Source organism: Anas acuta, chromosome 7 (genome assembly GCF_963932015.1).
Source record: "Anas acuta chromosome 7, bAnaAcu1.1, whole genome shotgun sequence".
In the NCBI taxonomy this organism is placed as follows: Eukaryota; Metazoa; Chordata; class Aves; order Anseriformes; family Anatidae; genus Anas; species Anas acuta.
In genome coordinates, this window is record NC_088985.1 from 34385563 (window position 1) to 34413223 (window position 27661).

The 27661-nt window shown below is 39.6% G+C and overlaps 1 protein-coding gene across 2 annotated transcripts in view; it reads right to left on the reverse strand.

Moving 5' to 3' along the window:
- The window catches only part of CPXM2 (carboxypeptidase X, M14 family member 2), a 72438-nt gene extending 46309 nt beyond the window's left edge, over positions 1-26129 (reverse strand). The window contains exons 1-2 of one of the 2 annotated variants that reach the window (XM_068689085.1): positions 25395-26129; positions 1968-2077 (exon numbers count right to left, since the gene is read on the reverse strand). In XM_068689085.1, coding sequence (XP_068545186.1) covers positions 1968-2077; positions 25395-25722 — 438 coding nt within the window. In that variant the 5' untranslated portion in view covers positions 25723-26129. Of the gene's footprint in view, positions 1-746; positions 993-1967; positions 2078-25394 lie in introns of those variants that run through there. The other variant, XM_068689086.1, reaches the window with a different exon arrangement.
- Between the last annotated feature and the right edge of the window lie 1532 nt (positions 26130-27661).

Sequence of the window (27661 nt, forward strand, 5' to 3'; positions counted from 1 at the left end):
GTCCTTTAACCCAAGGCCCTGCATCTCTGCAGGGAGGGCACAAAGCTGTAGCAGTACAGAGGTGGAGGCCTTTTTCTGCACAATAAAGGAGAAAGAAACCTCTGCCACAGAACAGGCAGAAGCATTGTTCTAACCAGCAGGTGAATGTAGGAGGAGACAAGTGCAGCCATGAGATCCTGGAAGACAGGACACCAAAAGAATGAAACCCAGCCTGAGCCAAGCATCTCATAGTTTTGGGAAGGAAGAACTGACTGTTCCTTCAGCTCCCACTGGAGGCTCTGGGCAGTAGGAAGAACATTACTCAGAGGTAAAATGCTCTCCTCTATTTTCCTTTAGGTGGTGTCATTGATGACAACAGGACACTGGGCTCCCAGTCTGAGCTAGTATGGCTGTTCTTGTATTTAAATAAACTGGACTTTAGTGTCAGCATGGAAAATGAGAAACCACACCCAACAAAGAATTCATGATGCAAATTTGGATCACAGCCCTTGATATATATTACTGATTTTATATCACCCTATGAACACTATAATAAAGTAATTAAACATTCCTATAGGATCAATCTGAATATCATATTAAATATATATATATATATATATTTGGATTCATTAGTGTCTTTCTTCCTTTTTTTTTTTTTTTTTTTTTTTTTCCTCCTTACAGTAAATATGAAGTGAAGAAACAAAATGCCCCACTCATCTCTCAACAGGAATTCAACCCAAAGCCTGCAGGTGAGACTTTGCACGTACCCAACCTGCCATACCTGCACGCTGGCTTGGAAAGGAAGAGCTCCTTCTCAGCTCCACGCTGCCCGCAGGCCCATACCTCTCACCTCGAGCTGCCTTTACTGCTTCTGTGGTTGCAAACTGCTTTACTAAGCATGCTGACAAAAATTAACCAATTAAATCACACAAGGGAAGGGAAGGAAACATTCTTCCCCTGGAGAAATTCACAGAAATATTTCTGCAGAAGCACTACAAGGAGCTGAAGAAAAGGAAGGCTGTTGCAGAGGGGAATTTTATCCAAGAGTGGTGCCACCTCCCAGCAGCTGCCCACCATTACCCTGCAGTGGGCAGCAGGTGAAATTACACCGCTGATTAGAGCCCATCCTTCCCAGTCTTAGTCTTACTTCATTAGCAGACACCTCCCTTTAGCTAGAGAAAAAAATAATCTACTGAGGGGTCTAATAATAAAAAGTAACTAATAAATGAAATAATCTTTAGGCATTTTTATTGCTGACTTGGTGGTAGTATCCTCTTAATGAGTTTGAGCTTTAAATGTTGTGCTTTCTCATGCAAAAGCACAGTTTTTACATTGGAAAGGATTGTAATTCAGAAAGTAGCACTCCTGAAGTTGAAAACATAAACACAAGAAGTAGGAAAATAGAATTTGGTCCTACAAAGCACCTAAGCACATCTCTAATGTTAAATAAAAGCAGCTAAACAATTCTGAAGCTAGCAGCTTATGAATTGCAGAATTTTTTGCAGCATAATCATTGCTTTAGAAAAGCTGCCTCAGGGCAAGTGCTTCGCTTAGAACTACACACTTTCAATTAACTGCTGTCATTAACTACAGGCAAATGACAAAAAAAAATAAAATAAAAAATAAATAAAATGTAGCTTGCTCTGGGAGTTTCCTTACAGGTGTATTGCTGAGGACCTGGGGTGATTTTCTACAGCTGGGAGGGGAGCAGCTCTGGGCTGCTGCCACCTCTGCTTACACATTGAGGTCTGTGTGGATTTGTACCCTCACCACACAAAGTTTGGAGCATTTTGTAACCCAGGAAACAAGCCCCACAACTTTAAGGGTTATCCATCAACCTTATTCACTGCTCTAATTCTAGCATTTCCCCTTCATTTGAATTACATGAGCTGACAAAGTAGTCAGAACCAATAACCATCCATTGGCTCTCTTTATAAAGCCGTACAACCTGAAGCCGTTCTCCCACTTAGGAGCAAAATTGATGTTACCTGAATATTAAGCCTTCCTCTGTGGGCCCCAAGGCCATATCGCTTTGCTGTAGAGGCATGGAGCTGGAAGTCAGTAATTTTTAATGTCTCTAGACCAAGTGGAGGACAATCTACAAAACAAAAGATTTATAAAAAATTAATTTTTTATTTTATTTTTTTTTAAAGCAAACCATAAAAAGTATTCCAAGTTTCTTGATTTCACTTGTGCCAAACTGGCCAGGGCTCTCAGCTGGTGTAAACAAGCACAGCACCAGTGAAGTCTATGAGAAATGGCAGCTCTCATGAAATCAATGAAGCAATGCTGATTTACACCAGTTGAGGATCTGGCTTTTTTGGTTCTCAAAAAGTTATTATTGCTTGCTATAATTTTTTTTTCACAAAAAAAAAAAAATATAGCAAGCTTTTGTCTTTCACAGATATGCAGCGTATTTCCTGTCAAGTGCCTCTCAGTATAAAATGCCAGTAAAATGGCCTTTTATTTTTCTGTCTTTTGGCATTTTCTTTTTCATCCCTTGTTTTGATTTTCCCCCTGTACTCATTCCAAGCTACTGTATGAAGTTATGGTTCTAATTAAAATCTATTCTGGAAACTTCAGTCACAGTCACATTGCACAATAGCGTCTGTTACAGAGGGCTGGGAGGCTGGACTGCTGAACTCTGCAGAGGTAATAACTGAGCACTGTCCAGGTTTCAGCTGGGATAGAGTTAATCTTCCTCCTAGTAGCTGGCATGGTGCTGTGTTTTGGATTTAGGATGAGAGTAATGCTGATAATACACCAGTGTTGTAGTTGCAGATCGGTGCTTGCACAGAGCCAAGGACTTCTCTGCTTCTGCTGCCTTGCCAGTGAGGAGACTGGGGGTCCATCAGGAACTGGGAGGGGAGACAGCCAGGACAGCTGGCCCAGGCTGACATCTGATAACACGTGGTGACATGCTGAACAATAAATATAGGAAAATTGATTGGGGTGGGGGCTGCTGCTTGGGAATGGGATGGGCATCAGTCCATGGCTGGTGAGCTGTTGCACTGTGCATCACTTGTTTTGTATACTCCTTTATCATAATTACTATTATTATTTCCCCTTTCCTTTCTGCTCTATCAAACTGTCTATATCTCAACCCACAAGTTTTACCTATTTTTTTTTCCTCAAATCTCTCCCCCATCCCACTGGGTGGGCTGAGGCAGTGAATGAGCATCTGTGTGGGTCTTAGCTGCCTGCCAGGTTAAAGCACAAAAAGCACAAAGAGGGCAAATCTGAAACAAGGGGACATCACTTGAAGCTCCAGATTTCACAGAGCCTTAAAGAACGAAAAGCAGATATTACTTTAACAGTGAGCAAGTTACAGCCTGGAGCTCTAGCTTTGGCAGAGAAGACATTGGAAAGAGTCTACTTCATTATTATCATAAAAAACTTTGTGGTCTAAGATGAGTTCAGCCACCAGTTTTTGAGTCCCTCACGTTCGTCAGTCCTAGAAATACAATGGCCAGGTTTGAAAGACAATCTATTAGTGTTTCACAGAAGGTGAACAAACCACAGAATAGCATTTGGGGAGCATATAAATTGTACAAGAGAGCACAATTTAGAGACCCCCAAAGTCAGCACCAACTGGGATTGGAAAGTCTATGTAGGGCAGAGGCAGCAAACTGTGCCACACTTAGTATTTCACTGTGTCTGACTCTCACGTGTAGTTTTGTATTGCTGTGCACAAACTGACAAAACATATATGAGATATCCTATGCTCCTCGTCAGCTCATAACAACCTAAAATCCCTCAGGAAAAATATTACATGCTGTTTATTTGTGCTAGCTCTTCTTTGCTTATCCTTAGAAAAGTTCTCACAGAAATCCAGGGCCAAAGTTTTATGTCTTTATCAGAGGCAGTAAAGAAAAATGTTAAGTACTAATGTATTTTCTGAAGTACCAACTGTGATCTTAGTATTACACAAGAGACAAGATGTAGACAGCTCCTCATTCTGAAGAGCTTTCAATCTAATTATCCAAAACAGAGAAGAGACAGGATTTATAAGGAAATCCAGAGGACAAAGCAGCTCAGAGGATTTTTGTTTCATTGGCAGATTGTTTTAATTGCATTTCCTTACAGAGTGCTTCATCTTTCATTGTGCTCTGACTGGAAGAAGTCTCAAACTGTGACAGATCTGCACCAGCAGTAAAGTACTTAACTGGGAACTGCTTGCCCCCCTTTAACAAGTTCAGTCCTCGAGACAGGTTTGGAAATCAATCTCATGGGGTAATCCAACATATTCTTTTCCATTTCAGTGTCTTTTTGTCTGCAAACACTCTCTAAAGGCACTGAACCACTATGAAGAAGTATCAAAAGCAAGACGCTTTGTCATACTCAGTTCATAAAAGATCATTTAACTCTATGTTTATACCACACCTAACTCAAGGCTAGGAGGACAATATGTAGGTACTGCTAGAAGTTAATAGTCAAAAATTTCCCACAAAGCAAATAGTCAGTTCCATCAGCAGAGGATCCAATGAAGCTTGGCCTCTTCCAGATTGTGTTTCACAGCCCAGTTCTGTTATCAAATATCTCCCTATCACTCATAACCACACAATCTGCAGCCTCGTTTTCCTCAGCAGGGCTATTAGCACAATTGCTATCTTCCATACAAAGACCTATTTTCATTAAAACCATAGCAAACTTGTTATTTTTGAGCCTGGCAGCTGCCTGCCAGAGCTGGATGAAGTTTCCCAGCCCACTGAGACGTTGCTGGAGTGACGTGCACTTGCCAGTGTACGTACAAAGAACCGGATTTGGTTTTATTCAGCAGACTGAAATGTTCCTAATTTATTACGAAACTGCAATATTCTGGCATTGCCTGTGGATTTCAAGCAACGTTTCTTAAACTCCAGGATGGGCTAGTTACAGGCTGCAAAAAACCTGCCTGCATATATTTGTGTGTATTATCTCCATTTCTAGAGAAACTGAAGCCCAATAATAGTTTGTATGGATCAAGAATGTTCATATGGATCTCAGTTAAATGTCTGTCTGCTCTATATTTTTTAAGTCTGAGTTATTTGTATTGTCTGTGAATGCCTCCGCTTAACTGGCCAATATTATGAAATGCTCAATTTAACAGGAGTTATCAATGGAAAAAAGGACTGGCTCTAAGATATGGCAGGAGCTATTTATGGTATGCAGTATAGATAATTTTGATGAAAATTGTGCAACATGTTGTTAACAATACACTGTCCTTTCTTCATGTTGTCAAGCTTTACAATATATCAAGTGACATCATTAGGATATTTACCACCTATTCAATAATATCCAGGAATTCATTTTTTACAGTTTTTCATGTAAATTAGTAGGAGAACACCTAATGTGCTTCTCAGGAAGTGAATTAGACTTAAAGCTGTCACTTTACTAAATCACTTAAAGGTTGTTTTTGTGTGTGTGTGTGATTTCTTTTTTTAAACTTGATAAGAAAAATGAAAACTACCACACAGTTGATAAGACTGTCTTATTGTTGATTTAGAAGATATACACAGAAGCTATAGAAAAGAGGTAGCATGGATAACCAGTGCAGCTTACCTTATAGATTCAACTTGAAATTACCTAATTATTTTCATTTCTTTAACTGGTTGAAAAAGGAATTATTACAAAATACAGAAAATGTATCTGTGGCTTTGGAAGACATTTAAATCCACATACTATTTACATAAAAACTTAGTAATAAACTCCAGCAACACATTTATGTTTTACAGAGACATAAAAGCAAGCATTAATAGTGAAGGTTTGGGGAAGAATCCGAGGTATGGGCATTTCTCTTTTTCTGGCCTGTATCCAACCATGATTTCATTTGTAATTTTCAACCATGAATAGGTATTCACTTTAGAAAAAAGTCATTAACAAGATTTCTGGATCAAATTAATTAATTCCAAGACCTAAAAAGAGACAGGGCATGGGTACAGATTTAATAACATTTGCATCTTGAAAAAGGGCTATATCTACATGTCTATGGTTTTCAATTTTGCTTTGGCTAGCCAGGTGGAAATTTGTATCCCAGCTAAGGGCAGAAAGTCATTTCTGATAGTTTGACAGTTAGCCATCCCCTGTCCCTTGAAATCAGGAGGGGGAAACCCTTTACAAAAACCTCAGACCCTACCTCACCTCTTGGAATCTGAACCTTACAGTTATAATTTAAGGCTTACCTATAAGAGGACTACCCGAAGGAGCTACTGAGCTCCCTTCTCCAGCCAGCACCAACTCAGGTTGCAGTCTCAGTTTGTACAGAGAGTACAGAGATATTAGCCCAGGTTCAAAAGTAGTTTTAGCCTCATGATTGCATGCCCTAATGATGCAACATCTTCCACCAAAACTCTTATCAAAAACAAAACAAACAAAAAGACAAACAACTCTGCAGAGTCAGCTTGTTTGTCTTTATATGTGCAGTATAATTATAGTTGTTCTGCTGCAACATTAGCTGTTCTTTATGGTAAAAATTTTTGCAGACATTCTTAAAAACACAAATTAATGTCATAAGTAGAAGATATATATATGTATAAACAGGGCAAGAAAAAACACTCTTGTTCATCTTTGTTGCCTAATTTTTTCATTTATTTTATTTATTTTTTATTTTTTGTATCTAAATAAAGATTGTCAGGTAAGCACAGATTATCTTTATAGCTCTTGTATCTAATAAGGATGCATTTAGTAAATCATTCTGTATTGTCCTTTTGGAGACAAAGTGGAGAAATGATTGTTTTATTTAAAGAAAATTTTCCATCAATTTAAGTATTTGTTCAGTTTTTCAAATGGCAAGAAAACAGAAGCAGCATGTTTTCTTTTTACTTATTTTTTAGGAGCCATACCTATAATCTTTTTCAATCCCCACAAGTCTGTGCTTGTCTAACTCATCACACTCAGATCTGGAAATGGAGAAATATCATCATCGTGCAGTGTGACAGTCTCCCTAACATTTGGAGACAGAGTGTATTCAATTTATTTTTTATGATTCCAAATGTGTTTTAGCTCTAAGATCTTTCTCATTTTAAAATATGTAAGAGCCCCCTTGCACTTGCAAACATTTGTCTGGGGAGAAAGGATGTTACACTATCCAGATACAGCAGTTCAGAGAAGACAGGAGGAAGTCAAGGCAGCACTGCTGATGAGTTTACACAGAGTTTTCCCTATGCAAATAATTTTTTAGAGCCAGGATATTTTGTCATTACTGTTAATATCTCTGTCTTTGCACTTGAGGCAAAGTCAATGGAAGAACTCCTGTTGACTCAAGTGGAAGCTGGATCAGGTTTTCACCTCATCAACCTCCCAGCATAACTGATTTCTTTAAGCTTTTCATTTTCCATCAGAACATACTGTGATCTCCAGTAATGCAGCACAGCCCAAGTTCACTCTGCCATCAACAGCAACAATAGACAAATGAACTATCTTTTAAAATGATTCTGGTCAGTTTAGAAGGTCAAAAGCCCATATTGCATATCTTGGCCCTCACGTGGCCAGAGTTTGCTCATGTAGGGGGATAACAGAGACCAGCAGGAACCCACCGAACAGAGAAGGTCTATCATTGCTTGGAAGGAAAGCAGTATGGTGCCAGTGTGATGTGCTTTAGGATGCTATTTCTAATTAGCAACCTATTGCTATAATCAAAACCGGTTTCTTATTTCTGCACACGTTTGCCTATTAGATTCGACTACAGTCTTGTCTCTTTTCTAGAGATCTTGTTCTCTGGGGACACAACACATACCCTTGCTAACACAGCATGCTCAGGCATCTCATGGCAAAGTCACATCTCATAAGGTAGATGTACTTTTAATTTCTGATTCCCTATTTCTTTTTCTGGGCCATCCCAAAGTAGATGTAGAATTTAGGCTTCATTTAAGCAAAACACTTAAACATAATTAAAGAAGAAACTGCTAATCTACGAAGCTACTGATATTGGTACAATAAGCACACAAACATACATTTGGGGAGGATGAAAACTTTGACACTTACATTATTCACGCTATTTTGACCTAAATCTTAGATCTTTGTAGAATTAGACAAAAGTTCTTAATGAAGTTGATACAATAAATTTAAACCTATCAAACTTTAGAGCTTTTCCTATGAAACATGTGGTTGATAATTCATTCCAATAGTGGAAACTTAATGGAAATTCTGGCAGTCTAACACCTGTGTCTCAGATACTTAGGTCACGGATATGCCAAGTATTTTAAAAATGTAATGCACCTGAAAGGTGAAATAACAGTAAAGCACATTTCTGCTGGCCTGCTACTTGCTGAAAATATCTTTTGATTGCTTTACTGTGACAGACAGCCTTTGTGGGGGCTGAATTAAACAGAACAATGTTCTTCATTTTCTAAAAAATTTGTTATATTTACAGTCTTAAGCCATTTGTAGGGGGAACATGGTTTAGCTAAATTTTGCTGTTTTGAAGATGTGATTGTGGAAGTGTGAAATTTTCACAGATGTTCATGAGTCACACTCTATACTTGGTATGTCCCAGCTTTTCCCTGGAAGCAGCTCCATGGATTTCAGTCTGAGCAGTTTTCTGACTTCTTTCACATACAAAATATTGCTAGCAATGAATGCTAGTTTGTTTACTGGCCTGAATTCTGACCACTAGCCCCCATGTGCCCCAGATTAATTGAAGCAGTATAGGCAGATGAAAGTTCTTCAAGAAACACATTTCGCTTTTATTTGCTTTTTGTTATAAACCCATTCCCAGGGCACTAAAAGAATAAAATGAGCAATGTACACTTACAACAAATCCCCTATATATAAGCTCAAATACTGAATTATAGTCCCAGATCAAAGATCAGTTAAAGGATTAAATAGATGCCAAATTTTATATCCTAAGATGACATTAACTATGTTAACTGTGTTCTAATATTGCATCAAAGCTGTATATTTTTCTAGCACAATCAGAAAACGCTGCACAGGAGTTTAAGATGTCAGTGACTTATATGAGAAGGAGAGGGCAGTATTTATCACAGCACTGCAACATACACTTCCCTTTGTGGTTGCTGTTGAAGATTAAAACAAAACAAAACAAAACAAAACAAAAAAAACAGTTTTGGATAAAAGCCACAAAACCCAGGTCAGAGCCAAAGCCTCATTAACTCAGAAGGAGCATTTTGAAGGGCTCTAGGTGAAGGCAAAGCCTCAGTGAGGTTCCCACAAATATGACCCATCTGATATCTTTAAGCTACTTTTGATGATCAAATATCCTGCTTCTTTTGTAACAAAGTTATGCCCGCACTGCACCTGATACCAGTGACACACAGGGCCTTTCCATGACACCAAGACACTACTTCTTCCATGCTTCTTTTGTGCCACCTAAGTGCTGAACTGATGGCAGGATTGGACACAACAGACATCTGAAAGGCTGCAGGGTGCCAGCTCTATGCAAGAGTAAAAGTGTTTCTTATGTTTTTGAGGTTCAGGGAAAATTCAGCAGTTAAAGTCAAATAGAGAATAAATTGGGGATTATCTTGATTATTTATGTCAGATCTGACATGAAATCAAACATTTTTGGTATACAGAAAGTACACTTTTTTATTACTCTTCACAGTTTTGCTCCCTCATACATTCAGATTGTGGCTGGTTCTAGATGCAACAAAGGAGCACATTTAAGACGGAAGAGTTTCTGTTATTCTTGGCACAGCTGGAGGCAGGAATTTCCAGAAAGCCTGTTCTCTGGGAGTTTTCTGGCCAAGCTTTCAGACTCAGGAGGCTCAGCTAAACTGCAGACACTATATAACCTTGGAGCTGCCTGTTGCTGCCGTCATATAGTCTACCTAGGAGGTGATGTGATTTATGACAAGGTCAGTACAGGAGCTGTATCCTCCATGCACAGAGCCAGTGTGACTGACCAAAAGAAGCTTGTCCCAGTTTTCCTCCTGGAACTGGATCTTGCTGCCTGTGATTCTTCTCCTAGGGGTGAAGCAGCAACCATGCCTGTAAGTGCCTGGAGGCATCCTCCTCCTCCAGGTGGTATGGAAATACTGCCCATAGCTCTTGCATGTCTGAAACTGGGCTTGTCTCCCTTTCCCCTCTCTTTTAGAAAAAGAAGGTGGAGGAAGGAAGGGTTTTTAGGTAGGCACCCTGGAGTTTCCACTGTGCTGGCCCATGGGAACACCACTTACACTGACCTGACTTGGGTGGGAATCAAACAGCTTCGTGTTCCAAACCCTGTCATAGCAACAATGCCCTAATGAAAGAAATGATGTGATAACAAGCTGTATTCAGTGTGGACCATCACTGTATTTAGGTGTTAAGTCTCACTGTAGACATAGCCCCAGGAAAGATTTTCAGTTGCTCATAATACACTCTTGTTTGTATCCAAAGCTGATGAGTCCTCCATTTTCCCTACAAACGAATATGTGTGCTTAGTCACCCTGAAAAAGAAATATTTTTCCCTTTAATAGCTGAAAAAAAATACAGTTTGAAAAATAACATATCAGTTCTTCACATTTTATTATAAGCTTTGAGTAATACTGACTTATGTGCTATTTATTTTAAAATGTCTCCTCTGATGTTTTTCTGAAGCATGGGATGAAGACTTTCTGTAATTCCAGCTAAAGCCACAAAACTGAGTACAGACATCAAAAATGAGAACCACTCTTTTCTTTCCAGATCCAAACAAATAGACTTAGCTAAACAATGGAGGAAAAAAAAAAGAAAAAAGAAAAAAAAAAAAAAAAAAAACAACCAAAAGTCAGACTGCTTGCAGACTGGCTGGGTATAGGACTAAAATTACCATCAAAATGCATATCTATCCAATATGCTCATGCCAGAAATAGCTTAAAAGATCAAATCACTGAGGTATAGTTCAAGACTAAAGATTTTACAATAAGAACTTAATTGCAGCTATTAAAAATAAACATTGAAACTTGGAATACCATTAACTACAATAAAATTAAGACAGAAAATAGCTACTATCTTAAGATAGTACCATGGCCCAAAAAATGAGACACCTTTAAAGTGCTAAAATTTAACCACCTTAACAACTCAATTTCAATACTTTTTACCAAAAATAGTATAACTGCATACAAACAGTTGTGTAAGTATAAAAATATCTTATGATACAATCAATTTCCTCTCCCTCCTATGAAAGCTGCAGTAGTAACTCTATACAGAATCTAATACACTCATAGCTCAGTATAGCACATTCACTATGCAGATGTACTGTGTAACAGCTTAGTCAGGAAACTCTTTAAACATACATAAACTAGAAAATCGCCTAAACTTCGGGTCCTGGAAATATGGATATACCAAGGATTCTGTCAGCTTTAATGATCTGGGGGCAGACCCACCAGTTCTGCATCAAAGTAAGGATCCAAGGCTCCCCATCACAAGGATCAGAATTACACACCTTAGGCTACTGTAGACCTAGTGGTGAAGAAGATATGAACAGCTTCAGACATTCTCTACAAACTCATAATTTCACTGAAATAAATGGCACCACTATATTATCAACCAGTTTTCACTTTCTGTCTTCCTAGCACACACATGAAGCACACACAAACAGAGGAAAACAAAACAGCAACAACAACAATAAAAAGATTGTAAAAGAGTTCTCATTTGTAATGCTGAACTGTTAAATTTTATTGCCACTGCTATTGTGGCCTCCATTCCCAAGTACCAAATTTACAGCTGAGAAACTGAAATCAGCTACTTACCAGTCAGCACTACATAATGCCATTATACTTTTAATCAATTTCAAGTCCTAGTATAGACCAGATTGTATTCGTTTTACTTTCCTAAAAGGTGGGAAATGTTCTGAATGTGATATTGAAACAGATACATCAGCTTCCTTTGATGAAGCCGTCCAAAGCTTAAGACAAGCAAATGAGAGATGAAGATAGAATCACTTTGCTGTCCCCTGTTGGGTTCCACAGTAGGCTGTTTTCTACCAGTTTAGCTTTCCGACTTAGCTCTTGGTGGTAGCCAGCAAACTTCAGAGCCAGCACAAGTCTGAGCTATGCCTTTCGGCAGCAGATAGTCATTAGTCATCTTAGCTGTAAGTTTAAATGTCATCTTTCATTTTTTTCACAATTAAAACTAAAAATATGCATTTACCAACAGAATTTGGAATAGAAATAATCTGTGTCTGCAGTGATACCTAGGTGAACAGTGTAGGATCATCTTTCTTAGAGTCATTCCCTCCCTCTGCTGATCTGTGAAAAATTAGTCCTTGACATTTTTAAATCTTCCCAAAGGGTATGTGGCTAATCAGAAGTGGCATTAAAATCTGCCTCCCAGTGCATAGACAAGCACACAGTTGCAAACACTCCTCCATGAACAAAGCAAGAAGACCCTTGAAGGTGGGCTGGCCACTTCAGCAGAGCAAACCATCACACCCGAGCACCAAACTGTGCTTATAGCATCCCCTGGCACTCGTCTCTCTTCCTATAGCAGCAGTAGCAGAGCTGCCCACCACGAGGAAGCATCAGCGAGTGGTGGGAATGCTGCCTGGGGCACAGGGTTTGGTTGTGAGTTGTCACCCCGTGCCGGCTGGTCTCAGCTGCAGCCTATGCCTCCTCCAGGTTGCACATCTGGGCTAAATACTTGACCTACATAGAGAGCCTGTGACAGGAAATACCTAAAATCTATCCAACTTGGTTTTAAAACCTTTTATACGGTGTAAGTCTCGGTTTTATGGAGACCTGGTGTGTCTGCTCTAGCAGTGAGTTTAGATATTTAAGTGTTTTTTTCTAAAATCACATCTGTTGTTACTATTTTATATGAAATAATAAGATGAATGAACAAAAACAAACACTCCTCATAAAGCACAGAAGTCTCCGTAGCGCCTGGAGCTGTTGCTCAGACGATGATTTCAGAAGGAAGTTGTGTGGTTACAATTAACCTGATTTCAAACTGTGTGCTCCTTCCCAACCCTTAAAACAGAATGTTTGTATTTCCTTGAGCACAGTAAAAGAAAAAAATAAGTTTAGTTGGTTTGTTTGCTCTTTATTTAATTATTCTTTTTGATGGGCTCTTTTTTTTTTTTCACAGTTGATCCAAGCTCACCTCTAATATTGTACTAAAAAGTCAGAAGTAGCTGATACATTTAAAATCCTGAACAGTGGAAACTGTTTTAGTAAGAGGATGAAAAATTGGCCAAGGGCACACAGAAAATAACTGGAGGCTCTTTGGATATACCCAGAAGTCCTAAAAAGCAAAAAAGATTTAGGAACTCATATAACAAAGCTTTCTTCCTTCCTTTAGAGCACTCCAAGTCCAAGCTGTTGCACCCTTGAGAAGCACCCTGAAAGCAGACTGCTTAAAGGTTCAAAACTGCAGGAAGTAAAACTTCAAAAAACAATTAGACCTCAAAGATTTGAGGAAAACAACCCCAGGCCTGGATTGAAATGTGACCAGTCACATTAAAAAGTGAAGGAAGGAAGGAAGGAAGGAAGGAAGGAAGGAAGGAAGGAAGGAAGGAAGGAAGGAAGGAAGGAAGGAAGGAAGGAAGGAAGGAAGGAAGGAAGGAAGGAAGGAAGGAAGGAAGGAAGGAAGGAAGGTGTTGCTTGGGTGCAGGAGGGATGCAGGCGGGGTACAGGAGAGAACAGGTCCAAGGATGGTGTTTGGGCTCACTGTGGGACACAAACTCCAGGGCAGCACAAGAATCCCTCTTGAAAGTGTTCCACCAGTGCAGAGATCTAAGCACAGAGCCCAGCTCCCACAGGCAATTAATTATTCCCTAAAGCAATTTCAGAAAAAAAGCAAGACTTTTATGGAGCTTAGAAAACACACAAGCACCCTGCAGTCAGGCTCTCCCTTTCCCACGTTTCACCAGCTCTGTTTCTCATGAGCTTTTGCTTATGTTCCCAAAGGATTTTAGTTTTCAGATGGCTTTTTAGCTGTCCACTGTGAAGATGGCACCATGCACATCCGATAGCCCATACATTTTACCTCCCCATCTCTACCTGCCCTTGAACTAGTCATGGGAGAACCAGTTTAGGGAACTTACAAAACTTAAATAAATAAATGCATCGAGCCCAATCCAGCACCAGAATTCTGTGGTTTTAGAAGTTCCATTAATATCTGTTACATTTTCAGTGCTCAGCATTTTCACTAGCTTCCTGCCTGCAGAAAGAGAAATGCTAAAAATACCATGAGAAAGACATGGCACTCAATATTTCTCAACTGATTGGAGGGAAGGACTGGAGGTTCAGCAGGGAAGCTCTTGCAAAACTCGATCTCCATGCTAGAGAGCAAAGGATCTGAAACAGTTCAAGCAAGGTTCAGACAAACATCTTGAAGGCTGGGCACCTCTCCAACTCAAATGACTGCGTGTCCAGAGGTCCTTCCTCCTCATTCCAGCTTCCTATGAAGCCTCCTTGAAACGTTGTACAGCCCCCAAAAAGATTTCCAAAATTCATTCTTTCTAAACATCTTCTGTGCAACATCTTCTGTGCTTTGTTTAATGACTCAGCCTTGGTCCAGCAAAGGCTCATAATCACAAGCTAAACATTTGGCACGTAGGACTCAACCGATGTGAAGCTAAGTGTGTCAGAAGTTTCAAATGCCATCAAATGTGAGCTTTTAGTGAGTTTAAAACTGAATGCATGTATGAATGTATGATTCTTCAAGGCCCAGAGATCCACACCAAAGGATTACCAGCCTGTGGATCCAATGAGGACTCCTCAGAAATGCATTCAAATAAACCCAAATATATGCTGCCTGCCCAGTGGGATTTGACATCCTTTACCTGAACAGTCTTGTACTAGCAATAAATAGCTGGTGGTATTGCCAACAGAGTCCTTGCCTCTGCTGTAAAGCTTGAATGTGCTAACGTGAAAAGTTCAGTCCATGATCCAGGATTTATAACTTACTCAGCCACTGCCATACAGAGCCTGTCTTCCCAGCCACCCAGAAGAGCTGGAAGTATTCAGAGGGTATAGGTATTCTGCACTTGGAAAGAAGTAGAATAGAGAAAGTTTCAAGGCAAGCTTCCCTGAGCATAACAAAATGTTTTTCAACTTGTTAATTGGGAGGAAAAATCTGCTTCAGGATTAATGACTAGAAATATGGAACAGTTTTGCAGAGGAATAGTGCTGTGCTATTTTCTCTCCATGCTTTCAAAGACCTCAGTGGCATTTTAGCTGCATAACTCCCATACTAGCATTTTTTAATTGTATTTTGAAAAGTTTCCCATTCTAGTTCTCTTGTAAAAGTGTATGGTCTCTCTCTCGGTCATTGCCATTTGACTAGCATTTCAAGTATTAAAAAGCCAGAGTACATATTTGCTCTTTGCATATTATTAGCAACATCAAACAATTCAGATGTGTCTGCAATATTTTGTATTCCATATATTACTAGCATTCATCATGATTTGGATTATTTAGAAAGTAGATCCTCAAGAATTTTTTTCCCTCTTCTCATTTAATAGTTTAAAATAACATTGAATGCCTTCAGTTGCTGGATGAGAGCTTTGTTCTTTGTTCACTGTGGACTTGAACTTGTCTGCTTGCAAACAGACATCATCCTTTTTTCTTTATAGAAGTGTTTTCAGACCCTAAGCAACAAACATTTAATCTTGTAGGAAAATAAATAAATAAATAAATAAATAAATAAATAAAATATGTTAGCCCTTTTTTTTTTTTTTTTGTTCCATTTTCAATAAACAATTCAGTCATTCAAGCAGAGAACAGATGCTAAACCTTGTGATTACAGTGACCAGATACCTCATTCCTCCTGTGCAGCATGTTTGGCAGCTGAGGAATTTATCTCAGCCTAATTTTCTACTCTGAGACTTGAGCATCCCACCCATCTCTGGATCTCTTCAGTGCCTGGGATCACTATGGAAGCATTCACAAAGGTCTTTGTGAGTCGTCACTCACAGCTTTCTGCTTTATGTGTATGGTCCCTCAGTCATCTGTTCCTCTATAAGATGGAAAAAATATTTTTGGGGCCCATTATTGTCACTTACACATATCTAATGAAATATCCAACGCAAAGGAACTGGACCAGATGTGAGGCAGTCTTCAGAGGAGTCTGGAAAAGAATTGGACTGCAGTCCTCTGCAGCCCTGTCTCACCATAGGAGAAGCCTTCTTTTCTGGGCTGTGCAAAATGCACTGAGAACTGGGGCTTGTCCCATGCTGTTGGATCACCTGCGTCCAGGAGTATATCTAAGTCCAGATTTACTCTGAGAAACTCCATATGTATCACCTGTATATAACCCACATATATTTTTGGTAGGGTTCTCAATGGAATTCTTGCTTGGAATTTAAAGTGTGCAAAGCGAATGTTGATTAAATACTTGGTGGGATAAGTTTGGTTCTGTCCTTTGGGATAGGGTACTTGCCATCTATCTTGTGATAGTGAATATTATTCTAACGGTTTCTGAAATATTTTTTGTAACTTCTCAATACATAAACAATTAAGAGGAAAAATAGAGAATTGATGTTGTCAAAGGCTGAAGTTTTAAGTTCAACTTTTACATGATCACATTCAAAAGGCTTTTGGCTGAAATTGAAATTTCTGCCCTTGATCAGTAAAAATCTTTGGGAGGTCTGAAATCTGGTCCTATGTTCAGATGTCCTGTCATGTGCATCGGGCAAACTCACTACACTAGGGAAAACTATTCTGGGGAAAAAGGACTGTATATTAAAACCAATTAGGGCATTATGGTCAGTAGTAATGGTGGTGGCAGGGACTGCTTACATCCGGATTTGAAATCAACTCTTCTAAGAAACTTTGAACTTTTCCCTCCCTTTGACACATGTTATATGAGCACACTGACAGTAGAGCAGAGCCATAAACCTGTCACCATCAGATACAGTCTCTCTGAAGAGAACATAAAAATACTCTAATTTCTGGGAAAGAATGATAGACTTTTTAGTTGCTTCCACTGCAAACACCATGTTTCCCAGCACATCGTGATGACTAATGCACTCAGGCAGTTTACAGTAAACCTCACATGTGTTAGAAGCAGGAGACACTTGGCATCACTCTATACTCTCTTGTCAAACAGAACTCCCATCGAAATGGGATCATGAAGACTGATTTACTCTCCAAAGATCTTATAAGGAAATAGGGAAAAGGCAAATCTGGGGACAAGAGAGATCAGACCTCTTGGGCCCCTCTATAGGCCAAAGAAAACTCTGTAAGTCAAATTGGGACTTTTGGGCTTCCCCTTCAGATTCCCTCTAGGTCCCAGACAGAAGGATCAGTCTTGTAGAGGCAACAAGAAAGGAAATGGCAAGAAAGCTACGGCATTTATGACACTTGGGAGTGTGAAGAAGAAATAATCTACAGGAAGCACTCAAACCCCGTAACCCAAGAAAACAATCCAGATTTAGGAAACTATTAGTCATTGTCTGGATGAGGTATTGAGGACCAAACGAAAAAAAAGACAAGCTGAATAGAGGACTCTGGTGCTTAAGTTGCAGTTCAGTTCCCTTTTAGATGCATAAATCTCCAATTAAGTACTATTTTGCCTTTAAGACAACTAGAAAAATTGTACACACTGCATAGTTTCCTTTTAGGTACCTGCAGTTCACCTTTGGGACATATACAGTGTCTCCTTCTGAATAGTCAAGATCTGTCCACTGTATCCACTGTTAAATAAATAAATAAAAATATTCAGATACATTATCCACTTTGAATATTAAAATTTCCATGCCAGTAACTAGAAACTTCAGAGTAGGTAAGTTCTGTAGTAGAAAGAAATAAAGTGTATGCTGCCAGTACCCGAACTATGTTTAACGTATGTATAGAATAACAGTTATTACATTCCTTGTTTGGACTGTTTGATTCAGCAGCACATTTGCAAATTCAACATCCTGCTAATGTTTGTGTGAAAGCAGAGCGGCAGAGCTGTATTATTTACTGGATAACAAAACTGTATACTTCAAGTATTTTCATACTGTAAATAACTGCAATTAAACAGAAGATTAAGCCTTTGGTTGCTTTCACTACTAAATCAGATATTCAACTTCATGTGTGATTAACAGTTACTGGAACTCACTATGGTCTGCTGAAGCTTTTCAGCTTTTGTCTGATCTTCTTCAATATCAAATCCCAGTCGACACCCTGAGACTCAGCCCCACACAGACCATACAGTGCAGGTTTGAAGCTAATTTATGTGTCAGAACAGGAAATCATTCCGTTTTTCTGATATATTAGTAGTATTTCATATAATTTTTACAAGACATTCTTGTAAAATATATTTTACAGTGCATTGAGCCAGATTCCCATTTATAAGACAGCTGCTTGAAACAGCACTCAAGAATCAGAAAGTTATACTAAAGCCTCATTTTATTAAGAAACAGTGACGTAGTTCACTATGGAAATAAAGAATAAACCCCTGATCTTTACTTGTCTCCATTTAACCTCTAATAACATGGTACAAATTTTTGCTTGCCAATATCAGTACGTTACCCAGTAGAAAGGAACTGTTTGACATCCATAAGAGGACTCAGATATCTATCAACAGACTCTCCAGAATCTCCTTTTTATTTTAATTCAAACAGGGCTACAGAGATTATTAACTAAGCCCAAGTATTCCAAAGATGCTTTAAATGATCTTCACATGCTTCTCTGATGTCTTCATAGGCACTCTGACTCTCAGAGTCACCATCTGGCATCTTTTCATTCCCCCTCTTGTTTTTCTCACCTTTTTTTTTTTTTGTTGCCATTTTTAGCTATGGGTAAAAAAGAGAAACAGTTTCTCTTTTACACCTGTCAAGTTGATTTAGCACTGCCTGTTGACTGCATGGAGAATAAAATGCCTTGCTCATCTCTGGTTGGGCTCCAGCCCTTCCTGCACACAGCAGACACCCAGAGCATCCTATTATTCCCCAAAATGGGTCTATAAAACCACAAGGTGACAGAATCATAAATGTTCCTTTTGCTGTACTACAAGGATATTAGAAATGCATTTAATTCCAAAGTAATGAGTCAGCATTTCAGTGTATTTCACTGAGAGTAATATGTAAAATAAATAAATAAATACAAAGCATCTAACACCTCTTGAAGTAAAGAGAAAGCCAGAGAAAGACTTCCAGGGAGGCTGGGTAAACCCCTGAAAGAGAGAGCTGAGGTGTTCAGTGATCAGCATCCTCCATGGCTCAGGAAATGATGCTCCCATCAACAAAGTAATCAGAGAGCAGCAGTGTTAGATGGCCATGGTCATGGTGACATCTAAAGACCCTTAACCCACTGTCAATGCGCTTTATTCTTGTCAGGACATGGACAGTGTGTTCAAGCAGGTTACAGAGAAGTAGCTTCTGCATCAGAGACATAACTGCACAGATATGATGGCTGTGATCAGCCTCGAATGAAATCCCTTGCAAAGAGACTCTAATGCCCTCTTTGATCCATGGCTTATTGAATTAAGAAGGACCAAGCCATCCATTAAGGTAGTTCCCAGGGACAGAAAGCTTAAAGGTGATTGCCTGCTCCTAGCATGACTGATTGTTACTATCACCTCTGTTTTCTCTTGGGGAATGTTTGTTTGAGCTGAGAAGATGCTGTGGGAGTGTTTTGCATGTGTAATCACTTGTTTTTACATTTCAGCTGCATCACAGTTTTGCTTGTTTCCTTTTTCCACAGGTAACCAGCAATGAGTGTTGAGGGCACATAGCTGTATGTTTGTTTCAAAAAGCCCTACTTTCTAAGACAGGCGGTGCCACAAGCCATAGCCTCACCAGAGGCCTGACAAGAAGGCCAGATTTATTCAGATTTATTGCATACTTTGCATAATAATGTGGCAGTGCAGCCCTCTCCCCCCTCCCCCTTTTGATAATACAATCACAAGCAGCTATTTTGTGTGAATATGACAATCAAATTTCATCTCTGTATCCAGACAATAAATTTTTCAGAAGTCTGTTTTTTACATAGACAATGAATTGGGCAAGGCTCAAAAAATCCCTGGAAGAAAAGGCTCATATTTAAAAAATTCAAGAAATTACTTCTTCTGCACCATATCTTCAACTTCCAATACTTCATCTTTTTGATAGTTCACATAGCTGATAGAAGTCATCCTGCCAAACCCAAAAGAAATAATTGAAATTTGATTGTGAACCATCGGAATGACCTCTCTAACCGGCTCACTGAACAGAGAATAACATTAAAAAACAAGAATGAGTTCAAATAATGAGTGACTCAGAATATGCTGGCATTTCAGGGACAGGTCTAGGCTCAGATTCATATTATTAAAATCTATTCAGTGAAATCATTCCCTTTTTTAAAAAGGTATTTTTCTCACCTTAAAAATTAGTTTGAATTCAGAGAAGCTTGCTAGGAGAATTATTGTAGAAAATGGTGTTCTCTAGCATAATCAAATGTGTTTATTCTAAATTTTTTCTCATGTTATATTATTCATTGAAGCCATAGCTAATCAAAAAGGGTTGGACGATTTTGAAAGCATTGCCCATTATTTATTCTTAGTCATCTTTTTCCTCTTTTGTTGTGACATTCTTTAAAGGATGAGCTCTTAAACAGAATGGTTGTGTTATGGCTTATTATTCTACATATTTGTAGAAATGCTGGGGAGAAAATAGAAGCTGGTAGATGAAAGAAAGCTCATTAAAAGCCAGATGTTTTCATCTTCGCTTGTCACATCTGGCAATTAGGACATGATACAGGTCGTATTAAAATTCATGGGAGATATTCCAAAGAGCATGTAGGGCCAATGCGTTCATTCACAGAAGGTGCCAGTATAAGAAGTTTAAGCAAAAGTTTTAAAATTACAATCCTAGGTCACAGGAGTGCTCCAGTTTCTCTGGACTTCTCAGGAATGTGAGCCAGGCTGAAGCAGGGTATCAGTGGGTTAGATAACAGCAACACCGCTAATACTCTTGGTTGCTATATGGGTCATTTACAACTGAATAGTCTTCACTTAGATATCAGTTTCTCTATGCAGTCATGCCCAAATTTCACTTTACCTTCTGATTCAGTTTTCTAACACCAAAACCTGTTTCTTGGCTCCTCTGAATTGCTGTATTACTGGCCACTGCCCCATCTCCCTTCACACCGTCCCCTCTAAGCTCCCTGATGCATTGCCTAAAGCTGCTGCTGGCACAGTTCTCTGCCAGACCCTCACCAGCCTCCCGCCCCATCTGGCTTTCAGCCCTTGCATTCCACAAAAACTCTTCTTGCCAATCTTTCTAATGACTTCTTCCTAGCTGGAGCTCTGAGACATTACCCCATCTTCAACATGCCAGCAAAGTTCAACATGCTTCAGAAAACTGACTTTGATGACTCCCTTTGCTCCTAGCCTTCCTCCCAGCTCTCTAGGTATGCATCCAGCATGTCTGCCTATTTTCAATCTCTTCCCTGTCTGCTCCTTTTCCATCTTTTCTCTAGATAATCCCACCCAATTTTGGCAAGCAATGCTAATTCACAGGCTACTACTTTCTTCTGCCTTTTTTTCTGTTCTAGCTGGAAACCTAGCATAAAAACTAGACTAAAACCCAAACACAGCTCCTTTATTTTCCAGTGGCAGTCAGAATTGTGGTGACAACAAGAACCACTATAACGCATGCAATTTTGTAAGTCAGATTTGTTTCCTAGTAAGAATTTTTGCTAATGTTTAGTAAGTTCCACCTAATGTTTGGTAAGTTCCACCTTTCTCTATTTTCCATGAACCTGATAGCCTCAGATTAAAAAAAGCTGTGTAGATGGCACTTTGGAAAGAATGGTATCATGTTAGATATGAAAGGCAATATGGAATAGAGTATCTTTTGCATTGCCTTTCTGAAGTTATTTCATAGCTATGCTGAAAAACAGCAAAAGTAAAAAAGAATATATAATTACAGATATAATTATGGCATATGCAGGCACAATAGGAATGAAGGTTTAACCGTGACCCTGAGCAATTAGCAATATTAAGCAGTGTTCATGGGCACCTCAGCCCATAAACCTCTCTGAGGTGAGTTTTGGTCTCTAGGCAGACAAAGCCCCAAACCATCTGTGGGGGTCTGCCACACAGGTGGTAGCTGAGGCAGCATTTATTAAACTCCATTAAAGAACTCATAAAAGAAAAACACTGATGTTAATGAGACTCTTTCCACTGACTTGAATGGGCTTTGGATCAAGGCCTAAATAAGCAAGGATGGAATTAGAAAAGGGAAATTTGTATATGCAGAAACCTGTCAATCTGACTGTTTACCTTTCAACGATGACTTAGTACCATTTCATTTAGAAGTCACTCTGGCTATTTTTTGCTGCTACCTGAATATTTGCAAATACTGATTCCAACAACACTTTTTCAAATATATACATATATTGCAATCCCACTGACATCAATAGGATTTCTTCCTACAATTGTATTTCACAGATTGAAAACATTTATATTCTCACCACCTTAGTAATTAGCTTAAATAAATTGAGCCCGTGTCATCTGTTATGTGCTGCATCCTTCAGACTGCTAAGTTTGATTTCAGCTTTGATTCAAAGCTAGAAGTGATCAGTACCAGCTGCTCAGCCAAAGGGCAGATCACATTTTCCCGGTCCTCCGCCTTCTTCATCCCAGCTCCGAGCCAGCCTATTGTTTGTTACAACTAATTAATCCCACATGCCCCAGCTTTCAATGAGCCTCACAAAAAGCAGATTTTTGTATTTACTGCATGTCCAGTAAATTATTTCCAGTTCTGGATACATGTATAAGCACATGGATGTATACACATATGTACAACACACACATGTATTTACAATCAGACGTAGTTATTGTTCTTGGCTATTTGGTAACCACCATTATTATTTCTAGTTGTCCTCCTAATTGGCCAAATGTGAGAAATTATAATTATGGATTATTATTTAGGCACCTCTGTGTGGGGCCAGATGTTCAGCTATTCATTTCAAACCCAATGACATGGCACTAGGCTTTGGTGTCACTGCACTGCACTGCATTGCTGGGACCTGGACATCTACTCCATGCCCTTGCTTGACTGCTGCTGCCTGTTGCCATTAGCTGCCTTTGGGAGAGGCAAAAGGAGAGATTTCAGATGTTAGAGCCAGAATTTTTATCACTGTCTCTAGTTAAAATTGCCTGACACTTCCTTTTAAATGACTCCTGTTTTCAGTTATTTGCGTCTTCAACAAATGGTAACCATTCTGTTTTCTGTGTGTCCGCCCTAGGGTTTGTTATGGCTATTTCCATTAATATAGTTCAACTTCTCCCGAGGAAACGCATTGCATTTCACCATATTAAAGTAGATCTAACAACCACCTTACTGAGTAGGTGTCAAGCCTCCACATGCTGGAGCAAGGACCAAAGGTTTGGTGGAGGAAATCAGTTTGTGTTACCTCTGGCTAACCTCACAAAGCTCATAGGCTTTAAAACCTCTTACTGCAGGTGGCTGGTGGAAGCTTGGAAGCTGGTAGCTGTGTCAAAAGAGTACATGCCTGCTGTGAAAGCTGCAACAGAGCTATTTCCAGCTGCTTTTGGTTGTGTGTCATAAGTTTCACCCATGCTTCCCTTGGCCTTGTGCTTGGCCATACTGAGGAAGAGGAGGAGACTGAGGAGGAGCTCGCCAGGCTGGACACAGAAATAAAAGAATCAAGTAGGGTGGAAATCAAGAAGCAGTAAATTAGAAATGAAGATGAATCTTGTACTAGTATACTGTTTGGCACACAATGTAGTATGTTTGGGGGAGAGTTTAAGGAAGAGTTTTGCTTGTTTGTTTGTTTTTCTTATCTAATTCCATAATTTCCTATGTAGAAAAGGAATGCGATTCTACTTGCAAAATCAAACATTTTTAGGAAATGCCTGTAAGACCTCAGTTTGCTCTCCCAGCATAGCTGGAATTTTGTGCTGCATATGCACGGTGCATAAAACAAACCAGGCTGGGAAGGGAAGAGTGCTGTGCAACGAAGGAGGTTGACATTAATACAGCTGCTACTTCCTCTGCACCTGCAAGGTGCTCAGCACACCAGGTGGGGAACAAGAATTATGCTTGTCTGCCAAGGTAAATGAACATTGCCCTTCAAGACTAGAAGTCATTCCTCTTCCTGTGCTTCTGTGCTTTCTGGAGCATGTGTGAAATCATGGTGCCAGGGAAATTGGGAAAAAAGCCAACCAAAAAGGTGAAAGCAGAGCTGAACTGCACAACACCCCACTACAAGTAGGAATCCTGTGCTGCATCTACCACTTTGAATAAGGAAAACCTGGACCTAATGAGGCAACTTAAAAGCCCATGGTTAGATAACAAATAGGGCAGTACTTGAGACCTGGAAACTGTTGCCTACTTCTGGCCCCTGATGGATCTTGTTCTCATCTGTGGTTTCTGCCTTGATTTACACTGGCAGTCCAAACTGGCTGCCCCACAAAGGGTTTTCAAGATTTCAGAAATCGTATTTCCTTACCACTGTTTATTATTATAACAGCTAAGAACTTTTCTAATCAAAGACTAATTGATTTCTATCAGTCTTAACCTTAAATTGAAAATTCTATGTTTGCTACTGGCTAGATGTAAACGGAGTAAAATAATGTCTCTATACAACCTTTGATGCTGTTTTGCTACGTTGCACATAGTAATGTCTCTGGATTGCACACTTTGTGCCCTGTACTCTGGTTTTTATCATTAAAAGTTTCCTTCTGAAGTAAAGAGGAGTTCATTTTTAAGTGAGTAGGATTTGGTCCCTAACTGTATAACTCTTGAAGTTCATCTCATGGGCTAAATTCAGTTCTGAGTGTGTCCCAAACCTACCAAAAGTAACTACTATACATGCAGAAAACACAAGAATAAACTTTTCCTTCAGGCTGGTGCAACTAGCTCTCAATGGGAACAACTGGATGATAATTGCTAACTGAGATTCTGCAAATTTTAATATTTGCATATTTTCATTAAATCACATGCAGAAAACAGAAAATAAAATAGCAAGTGACCTTTTTTTTATAAGGATTTTTTGTTGTCACTTAATTTCTTTATTTTACAGGCCAATGATTACACTGAGTTTGCTATGGCTGTCTCTTACAGTGAAGATCTTTGTCTACATATCTTCCTCTGGAGAGCTTTAAAGTGAAATCTCAAATGATATTCGTATTTGTGAGTATAATCAATTCAGGAGTCTCTCTTCTGCTAAAATTACCAGGGACAAAGTAAGGTGTTAGCATTTACAACCCGCTTGTACTTCAGAATCTGTCTCCCTTCATTTGTTATTAGAACTGCAACTTTAACAACAATCCAGCTGTCAAGTGTAATTAAGAAGGAAAAGTCCATGCACTAGCTACAGTGCAGCATAATTAGTACATTAGCACTCCTAAAGCTCTTTACTTGATGAGGAAGGGGTTAAAAAGCCTGTAAAAGTTCTGACGACTTGTTCTGCAGGATATTAAAAATTAATGTGTTGTCATCATCATCACCGCGAGCACGGTTATTGTTATTATTACCAAGACTCCCATTAACTGGGTATTCATTAATGTTAAAAGTCACAGTCAGCATGAGATTCAGCAGACTCCAAGCTCTGGAGGAGGAGGTGGAAAGTTACCTGGTGGAGTTTCAAGAATGGATTTTCCTTTTTTGCTGCTTTTCTTCGGTTTTAACTCTTTCCTGCTCGGTTTGAACCCTGGGTGCTCCTCTGGCTGTGCAGCACGGATAGTTCCCTCCTCTCCAGGTTGCTCCGTGAAAGGAAAATACTCTTCACCGGGGTACGGAAAGGAGTAATAATGATCCCTGTTGCTAATCTCCTGCAGATAATAATCCTGATCGTCCATGGGTACAGCCTGGGACAGATCCCCCAGCAATAGGAGCCCAAAGGCACAGAGAGCGAGGCAGAGCTGAGACGAACATGAGCTTTCCTTGCCAAGGGCGATCATTAGTGTTTGCTTCCTCCTCTGCAAGCCCCTGAACTTTATTTGGGAAGAAGGGGAAGCAGAAAGCCTTGGCAGGGGGATAAGGGAGCCCGTCTGCGGAAAGTGCCTCTGCTCTGGGCTAGTTTGCAGAAGTTGTGAGGCGTGCAGCGGGACAGAGGGCTGCAGAGGGAGGGGGCAGGAGCGGGATGCATGTGATCGCTGGGCTTACCAGCCAGACAGACGGACAAGCGCACGCGAGGAAGGCAGTGTGCTTGCTCTGCCGGCGCCTGGCAGGTGTGATCTCCAGCACAACTCTCTTGCAGCTTTTCCTTCCGTTGTTGTCACTTTCTTCCAAAAACACAGCTAGGAGGCAGCTCTGGCTAAATCCCCGAAGAGTTTCTTTAGTCTTCCCACATACAGCCGATCCAAGTGAGCCTTTAGTCGGAGAAAAGTAAAATTGGCAGCAAGCCTTCGCCTCCCAGCTTGCGTGTAAAAGTGTTTCCCTCCCCTGGGAGATGCTGTGAGGGATGGGGGTGGGCACACACAGCCCTGGGCGAACCTGCCTGCTCTGACACTCAGCGTGCACACGTATGTGTGATCTGTCAGTGTCGAAGAGCCCTCATGCCATGTATGATGTATTATAAAGCTTTTTATTTTGTCTTTTCAAGCTTTTACAACAGTAGCATCCCTCTCCAGCACCGATTTCAGCTTCCCTGGTTGCCCCAGACAATATAACTAAATACATAACGCACCAATTTTTTACAGGCTTCTCCTAGGACTTAGGGGTGCTCACTGGACATGGCCCAATTAAACATCAGGAAGCTCTTTTTCTCACTCTTTTTGGAAAGATCCTGACTTTTGTTCTCTCTGAAACATCTTCCAAGCAGATTAGGTTGCACTGTGCTAGCAGCAGCACACGTGCAACCCAGTGTCGTTAATGGAATCGATTTGTCTGGGGATAAAATCTTGTCTTTCATCTTCTTCTTACCTCCAAAATAACCTTCAGTGCTGAAGGAAATGTGCAGCCATTGGCCCACATGAAATATGAATCCTCACCCCTGTGTTGAAAATCCCAGCTTATATTTTCATCATGTATATTGAATTTCTTGCCATTGTCCAGTCACCTAGGAGAAAGTACTACATCTGTTACTCCGCTCTTCATTCTGCCTTTGCAATCATATTTTGTGTGTGTTTCTCATAACTTTAATAACATAATAAACACAATTTCACATCTTAGTACCTATATCTTTTGGAATATTTGGTTTCCAGACTCTGGGTGATCCAGTCCCCTGTATTTAATTACTGTCATTGCTTTCTTAATCACTATTCCAATAGCAATTTAGTGAATACATTGTGTTTATGGTCCTCCATTTTACTGACACACAAACAAATGAAAACATGTTTTCACCATTGATTTTATTTTCAGTCCGATTTTTATATTTTACATGTTTTTAAAACTCAAAACTGCAAATGTTTCTCTTTTGAAGAGAGGGAGTTTCATTTTCTGAAAATAGAATTAAAGATGTTTTGCTTTTCCACTGCTTTACTAAATTATAATTTTTTTTTTTTAAAAAAAAAGCATTTAATGTTAAAAATTAAGATTTTCATATAGTTTTATCTGCAATATAAGGTTTTGTGACATTTGGCACAGTTCGTGCAGTGATGGGGGAAATGTGGAAGCTCAGACACACCAAGCACAGTGTGCAAAACAGGCTGCTTGTCCTCTGTATTCAGTGGCAGGCTGAATATCCTGGATATCCCAATTTAGTGATTTCACAGATGTTCATACTTTGTTTTCCCTTTCCAAACTATTCAGTCCTCTTCTCCCTTCATCCTAACTTCCAAGGACAGAGCACGAGGTACAGAAGATTTGCATACTTTTGTTACTGTTTGCAGCACAGACACTTTTTGTGAATATTGTGGACATTTTCATGTCTACAGAAGTCATTGTAGAGTTGATTTT